Below are 8,639 nucleotides of genomic sequence, written 5' to 3'. Positions count from 1 at the left end.
ATTTCCTTCAATTTATTCGAGTGACTGCTTGCTTTGCGCAAGGCGGGATCCCCAAAAGCTAAATTCTACACGCATTAAGAATACTGCGAAGTGGCTCTGTCGGAGAACGGGGCTACTTGAGAAGAGACCAAAATACATTCTAAAATATTTCATTCTTTCGCAATTGGTTCTCCTTCGAGACTGATTAAAAACTGATAATAATGCACGTCGAAACAGCAAAATACTACAAAGCAACCTTCATGGCAGTAAGTTTAAAGCATTTCATGATTTACTACTGTTCAAAGATAATGTTACTAGTGCAATGGCAAGGATTTCCTTGAACTAAGAAAATTCACTAGATTATGTTCGCCCGTTGTCTTTCATACACTTCAGCTTAGCACGTTATATTTTTACCAGTTATCGCCATTTGTTTATTTGAATGAACAAGGAGAGAAAACGGGCTACATGATTAAATTCTTGCATGTTCTACAAACACTCGACAATATCAAGTAATTTGCGTAGAGTTAGTGGTGCTTTTATGGTACTCATAATAACCAGAATCATGGAAATGTTTTTCAGCGTTACTCTTATCCCGAATGTAGACAAGTTTTGGGGTGCGAAAGTTAATAATTCGTGGAATGGAATGCTAGGAATGATCGAAAGAAATGTACAATTAAAAATATATTCTGAACCAAGAATTCATTCTCGATACTAAGAATATGTTAGGCTTTAGCTTCCTAGAAATGAAATTTCATGGTTTTGTTGTATTTGTCATTTTAAGGTTTAATTTTCATGGAAATAATTAGGGTTTACTTGATTCGGAAGACACGGAGTCTTTCGGTTTAGAATCTGAGTTTTGTCATATTCTTATAGCAATACGAGTTAGTTCTTGGTCAACTTTTTTCATTAATAATGGAGTTAACGTTTCCAATACACAGGAGGCAGATTTCGCAATAACTCCTGTGTTCGAAACAAGTGATCGTTTCAATTCCTTTCCATCTTCGCACCCATTTTGGACTTCAAGAATCAAAATATTATTCGGAACAAACCAATCAAATGAAAACGACATTTTCTCCGTTGTCGACATATGGGTAACTTGTCATTCCTAATTTTCATATAAAATTGTTATCAGGCGTAAGTTTCACTTTCCTGAAGTTTACCAGTAAACCGGATCTAGCTTTCTATTGTAGATTAAACTCTCTGGAAAAATATGTTTCGCTTGATTTATAATTTTATCCATGTTGAAACAGTGGACTAAAGTTTTTGATATTTAATATATCTAGATAATTGCGGGGTCCGTTGGTGTCGTTCTGCTGATTTACATGACGGGGAAACTAAACTCTAAATACGGCGAAGTCAAATCTGAACTGCCCTTCATGTTTTTGTTGCAATGCTTTCTGGGAACGAGTAAGAACTTTAAGAGAAGCGATATGCTCATTTCATAATTGAATTCAATTTCAATCTCAGGTCCCCAAAGTTTGAATTGTAGCGGAGTCTCTCGTTTTCTTTCGGTCTTGTGGAGTTTGGCGTCTTTCGTTCTATTGGTTTTTGTATCTTCGGAAATGACGTCACAGTATTCGAGCCAATCGGAAGCACTTCCCTTCGACACCATCGACGATGTATTTCACTTTCCCAATGCTAAACCTTTACTGATGAGAAACACGGCACAATTCAATTTCATTCGGGTTAATATAAGAGTTACGCGTTACTTTCTCATTCGGTTAATATACGTCCTTCATTGTTTTCATCTTAGGTGTTTTTCATTTTTATTTCTTTATTTTCGATTTAGCAAAATGCATTGATTAAAACGGCATATGTGGAAGTACTAAAGCGAGCAGATGCGAACCCGATTTCGTGTTACGGCACTTTAACGGAAAACGATGACATTCATTCGGGAATTGAATATCGACAAAGTTTTCTATTTGCAGCGGAAATGCTACACTGGAATATAATCAAGGCCCGGTACGCAAATACTGGAAGCTGTAAATTGAAAGTAAGCCAGCAGCCTTTAATAATAAGCTACGCAGTGTTGTATTTGACGAAAAACACTTCGCAAACGCTAATCAAGACCGTCAACAGAAGGTTAGTGTCTCCTTCGAAGTTGTATGTTTATGGTGGAAATAATTTAATCATATTTGTCAGGCTGCGCCAATTGACCGAGGGCGATTGCTTGATGGATCTGAACCCGTCTTTGAAGAACGAAATGCATCCCTGTCAGAAACCGGAAACCCCTGATTCGTTCGTCGTCATCAACGTCCCCGCTTTCATGGTCATTTTCGGCGTCTGTCTCTTCGGATTCTCCGCATCCTTCGTAACTGTCGTTCTCGAAATATACGTTGACATGTTGCAAGTTAACATGGTAGCGCCTTAGCTTATCGGTGTCATATCTTTAGACCGACATCACTCTTTTAAAAAAAAGTAAACCAAAAAGAACAGTGTCTGCAAAACCATATCTATCACTTACAGAATCGCTTTCTAACCTTTACCGAATATTTTCAACTACTACAAGAGTTGTAATTTGGCCCTACATGGTCCCCCACAGAAATACAACGAATTGTAAATTAATTTTGGTTGACCAAAGCATCATCAACAATCGCGTTCGCAACAAAAGAAAACTGTTTTTATTTTTGCGCCCATCGCTAGATGGCGTAAAAATATTGGGGAGCATAACAAAAGAGTTTAACTCCTCCTTCGTTTCGTCTTCGTCACACCGCTTATTGGACGGCGTCGAAAACCCCACCTTAATTTTCACCCTTAGCTGTCAGTCAACTCTAGCTTTAGAATATGTATACAGTACGCAAACAGAAGGGAAATTACAGAGCTAGTCGTAACCCAGTGGTAAATCGCTCGACAATATTTTCCTCGTGGATTGTTCGAGCCTACCTTGAAATTTTGGTTAAAAATTTATATTTTGGTTAAAAATTTATATTTATTTTAAATTATATAAATTATTTATTTTAAATAATATGAAAAAATAATATTTTAAATAGTAATTTGCAATATAATTTTAAATATATTTTGTAAAATGCCAGGTTTCGATTTCGCTAAAATATACGAGATGTGGCGCAAAAATAGTGATGGTCCTCTTGGGAGCATTATTCATTCTCCGCGTCTTTTATCACTCTCGTTCTTGAAATATGCGATCAAATGTTGAAAAGTAGCACCTTAGCTTATAGAAAATATTTTAAACCACAAGATGTAATTCGACAGCTTCATGGTCCACCAGAGAAAATCATACGAGAAAAAGAATTTCATTTAAGGTCCTTCAACTCAATTGATAAGAAGTTCAGAGAGTGAAAAAAGGGGAAAGAAACAAGAAATGATCTAAGCATACACTTCAGTCAAACTTGCGTCTGCATACGATTGACAAGTGGGGATTCTGACAATCTTTTCACCCAAATAATGATGTTGCTCCTAAATTGGTACATGAGAGCTTCCGGCCCGTTTGATTTTGCTTAGCGGAAGTCGCCCTGTACCGGGAAAAAGGAGCAACAAGTTGAGGCATTCCTTCCACTCCTCCCCTATACTTTCTTTGATTGGCGTGAAACCAGTTGATCACGCGAAAACTCTAAGGGACATGTTAGTTTCTAATTTTAATTATAAAAGTTGTTCTTATCTATCTCTACAAATATGTTATCATACAATTTTTGTTAAGCCTTGGTACCTTGCACGCTTTATAGAGCTAGCGTCATTTTTAAAACACCGATGACCGAAGAAAAGCTATTACGACAGAGATTGACCGCAGAATTCACCAAAGCAGCTCAAGATTTTTAATCTGTCCAATAAAACGTTAAGTCGCGTGGAAGAAACCTTATTAAGTAAGGGTTTAGGCTTTGTTCCCTACAAAAAGGATGTGAATTTTTTGGACGTGGCCGCAAGTACGGAAAGTTTTTTAAATAAACAACTTAATCTCTCGGATAAGGAAAAACAAGAAATTAGATTTATCATCAAAACTAACTTTAATTCGACCAAGAATAACTCTGCTGCAAATAATTTAACCACCGGTGAAAAATTTGCTCTTAAAACTTTAATGCTAGATAGTAGTATAAAAATTCTAAGTGCGGACAAAGGTGGTAGAGTAGTGGTGTTAAATGCTTGTGACTACAATGAAAAAATGTTTCACTTGTTAAATAACTCTGGGGACTATGTTAAACTAAATAGAGATATAACAGTTAAGGTAGATAAAATCGTCAGGGAAAAGATTAGAGACTGTATTTCTAAGAAAGAACTTGATAGTAAGCAATATTTTAGACTGATCTCAAACAACTTAAAAACCCCGTTCATCTATGGTTTACCAAAGATACACAAGGTCAACTGCCCCTTGCGCCCAATTGTATCTTCCCGGGATAGCCCTACGTACTGGCTTGCACGATATCTGGTCCATATCTTATCCCCTATCGTGGGTAATACCTCCCACCACGTTGTCAATTCATACGATTTTGTAGATAAAATTAGAAAGGTAAAATTAGGACAGGCTGATCGCATGTTTAGTTTAGATGTAGTTAGTTTATTCACAAATGTGCCTATTGATGGCGTAATAGAGGTCTTGAGTATGAGACTTAATTCAGATTCTGAATGGAAGAAACGAACAGACTTATGTCTTGATTCTATTTTAGACCTGGCAAAAGTTTGCTGTGATAGCACTTTTTTTACTTTTGAAGGGGAATTCTATTCCCAAACTAGGGGACTGGCTATGGGTAACCCATTATCTCCATTTTTAGCTAATCTATACATGGAATATTTAGAATCCAAGATCCTATCTTCCAATAGAAACAGTCGCCATATCAAACTATGGTTAAGATATGTAGATGATATTTTTTTAATTTTCCAAAATACTAGAGGGGGAATAACTAAACTACTCGATTTTGTTAATTCATTGGATAATTCGATTAAATTTACATTAGAGGAAGAAAAGGTTGGCAAACTCCCATTTTTAGATGTTTTAGTAGAGCGCTTAGCCTCGGACGAATATCTTAAGTGTGGGTTATACCAGAAACCTACCCATTGTCATAGATTTTTAAATTTTCATTCGTATCATAGTAATAAAATAAAAATTGGGGTTGTTAAAAGTTTAAAACATAGAATTGAATATATTTCTGACACACCGGAAAGTGACAAACAAATTATCAGTAAACAACTAATTAGTTCCGGTTACCCAAAGCCTTTGATTTCTGGAATTTTTGGCTCTCACGACTTAAGACCTCAAAATAAGATTAAAACAACAGAACCAACTCTAGTGTTACCGTATGTGAAAAATAAAAGCGAGTCAGTGAATAGGATTTTAAAAAGTAAATTTAATATTAGAGTAGTGTCAAAAATGGGGGAAAACTTAAAACAGATATTTAAAAATAGCCAAAAAAAGTCTCGTAACAGTAACACAAAAAATGAGCGTTGTGTAGTATACCAGTTTAATTGTAGTTGTAATAAAAAATACGTAGGGGAAACAAAACGTCCTCTAAAAGAAAGAATATCTGAACATAAATATTGTATAAAGACAGGTGATTTAAAAAATGGCATGGCTAATCATATCATGGATATTAATGCAAAAAACTGTATTATTAATTTTGAGGAACCAAAAATATTGTATAAAGAATCCGATCTATTTAAAAGAAAATTTATCGAAGGGGTGTACATTAATGACGGGGGGAGTTAAACCTTGATGAGGGGAAGGAAACGGCGAAACTTTGGGGTGAGTTCGATAAAAAACTCTTGTATCCTAATAGGTTGAGGTTAAAAAACTAGTTTTTTGTTAGACCTAATCTGACTATATATATATTGTATTATTTTAATTTGTTCGTTAGTTTGATAAAGACCCGCGGGTCGAAAGCTCACGCTTGTATTTTATTGATCTTTACATCAATAAAAAGTTTGATTTTATCCATGTGTTTCCTCCGTTAAAATTTTTATATTATTTCACCATGGTTTTTAAAAATAAAGTCGTTATTTATATCACTAAATGTTGGCATTTTCACGAAATTTCTAGGATTCACCAACCTTGGTAATCCAACTTTATCCGTGAAGTGCCCGCATCTGTGTATCACAGCTGGATTCTGAAACATCAAACTTAGCGACGAAGTATTTAATATTTTCCAATGTAGAGTATCACATTTCGTGTGATATCACCCTATGTAGGTAATTCCACGGAAGTTCTAGGATTCACCAACCTTGGAAATCCAACTTTATCCGTGAAAAGCCTGCATAAGTGTCTCACACCTGGGATATGAACCCCCGAACTCTACATAACATTTGTCATTTCTTTTATACAGTATATCATATTTAAATGATCTCTTTCTCTAACTGACATTACAACGAACAACAACTTAAAAGTTAATTTGAATCAAAAAACCCACTTTTACGTGGGAAAAACGATTCTGGGAAAACCCACATGGGGAAAAAACCATTAACATATATCAACATTTAACATTATCATAATTGTCTTCAATACCCAACGTCGTATTAAAAGATTGCGATGCTTTTTCGAAATGAAAGGCTCAGCAGATTTTAACGATTGTCCAGAGAATGAAAGAAGTCTCCAGAATTTCACGTATGTGGAGCGATTGATAAACGTATTGCTTCATTAGGCTTTCAAACGTTTAAAACAAACCTTTTAAAGAATGGAGTTTATTAATTGAGAAACAGGTTTTCAATGACACCATTTACCCGTTCTAAGAATGGATGCAATAACGCACATCTTCACCAACTCGGGAGTTTTGTCTACAATTAAAGGTTTAGATATTTTTCATCAATTTCTAGCTTGAAAAAGAAAATGGAAATAAAGATAGACATTAAGCGAAAAACAATTTACCTACATGGTTAAGCATAATTGAAATTTACCTTGAAAACCAAAATCGTAATCGATTTGGTTAGCTATGTTATTGTACGATTAACTACGGAGAGAGGGGATGACTAACGACCATTCAGTAGGATTTCCTATATGCTCCCGTCGCTAGAACGAATCAGGATTACAGATATTGGAAGTAGAAGCGAAAACTGAACATCCGTGAATGGTAAGCGAACTGTAGACAATGCAATTAGTGAAAACCCATGATACATTATGTAATCTTACCCCAACAATTTTCAAATACTTGCTTACGATCATTTTTTAAGGTGGGATTCCTTGCATCACAGAGTTCTAAAATGTAATTCATCATTTCGATCCTTTTCTACAATGGTAATAAATCCTGTAAACTCTGTCAAATGTGATACCACTTTACTTACCAATTGCCTCTCGGTGGTAATACTAGCAATTCTGCCTCTCTCTCTACAATAGTAATGGATCTTACAAACTGCATGAGTCAAACGTGATTTTACCTTATACTTACCAATTGTCTGTTAAAGGTAACACTACCAACTCTCTCTCCCTCTCTCTATCTGCTTCATATACCATTTTGAGAAACCCTTTCGGGTCATAAGTTTTTCTCTCTTAATGGTGCATATACCATTTTGAGAAACCCTTCCGGGTCATGTGTTTTTCTCTCTTAATGGTACAAATACCATTTTGAGAAACCCTTCCGGGTCATGTGTTTTTCTCTCTTAATGGTACAAATACCATTTTGAGAAACCCTTTCGGGTCATGTGTTTTTCTCTCTTAATGGTGCACATACCATTTTGAGAAACCCTTTCGGGTCATGTGTTTTTCACTCTTAATGGTGCAAATACCATTTTGAGCAACCCTTTCGGGTTATAAGTTTTCAATTTCACAAGTTTTCAATTTCATAAGTTTTCAATTTGGTACATTTTCACTTTCTTTCATTATGGGACGCCACAATTTCTGATAATCACACAATTCAGAAAACAACACTTACAACTTTACAAAGCTCCTAGAGCTAGGATATCTATCAACCAATCATTACGGCTGATAATACAAGGCCTCTAGGACCAGGACTTCCTACCCTTTCGGGTAATTATACAAGGTCTTTAGGACCAGGTCATTTTCACTTTCTTTCATTATGGGACTTCCGCCGACAATTAGGCTTAATATAAGACGCCACAGTTTCTGATAATGACACATATCAGAAAAAAACACTTACAACTTTACAAAGCTCCTAGAGCTAGGATATCTATCAACCAATCATTACGGCTGATAATACTAGGCCTCTAGGACCAGGACTTCGTACCCTTTCGGGTAATTATACAAGGCCTCTAGGGCCAGGACTTTCTACCCTCGGATGCAATAGAAGAAGATAATATTTGAAATTTTTACTAAATTTATACCACTTGAAATGAGGTGGGGTTCAATATAAACAACATTTAATTTATAAAAAAAACCCAAGTTCGTCGAAAAGAAAAATCACCCGATTTGTACGAAATTATTGATTACAAATACTTAACTTATTAGGCTACACGCTGAAATCACCTGAACATAATTAAAACCACCCCTGTTGATCGTGAAAAACTAAAAACCTGCGTAAATAAGATTAAAACAAATAGTTGGTTCAAACTTTTATTTTTCTTTTAATAGCTGTAGAAGCTTTGTATTATAACCCTAAGAGGTTGGTGAAAGTCCTAGCTCTCGAAGATTTTTATGATCAGCCGAAATTAATGGTTGGTGGAAATCTTAGCTTAAGGAGCTTGGTAAAATGAACATATTACCCGAAAGGGTCGCTTAAACTGAAAACCTATCACCCGAAAGGGTCGCTCAAATTGGAAACCTATTGCCC

General features: G+C 35.6%; 1 protein-coding gene across 1 annotated transcript; it reads left to right on the top strand.

The window, feature by feature from the left end:
• Nucleotides 1–2,763: 2,763 nt before the first annotated feature.
• Nucleotides 2,764–6,703, top strand: LOC149677349 (uncharacterized). Its single transcript, XM_089837350.1, has 4 exons — nt 2,764–2,817; nt 3,740–5,223; nt 6,443–6,523; nt 6,619–6,703. The coding sequence occupies exons 1-4, from the start codon at nt 2,764–2,766 to the stop codon at nt 6,701–6,703; spliced, it is 1,704 nt and encodes a 567-aa protein (XP_089693476.1).
• Nucleotides 6,704–8,639: the final 1,936 nt, after the last annotated feature.

Source organism: Phalangium opilio, unplaced genomic scaffold (assembly GCF_054372755.1).
Source record: "Phalangium opilio isolate 3A_F unplaced genomic scaffold, DU_Popi_V2 ptg000043l_1, whole genome shotgun sequence".
In the NCBI taxonomy this organism is placed as follows: domain Eukaryota; kingdom Metazoa; phylum Arthropoda; class Arachnida; order Opiliones; family Phalangiidae; genus Phalangium; species Phalangium opilio.
The sequence above is the reverse complement of the archived record's forward strand: the minus strand, read 5'-3'. Positions and strand labels throughout refer to the sequence as shown.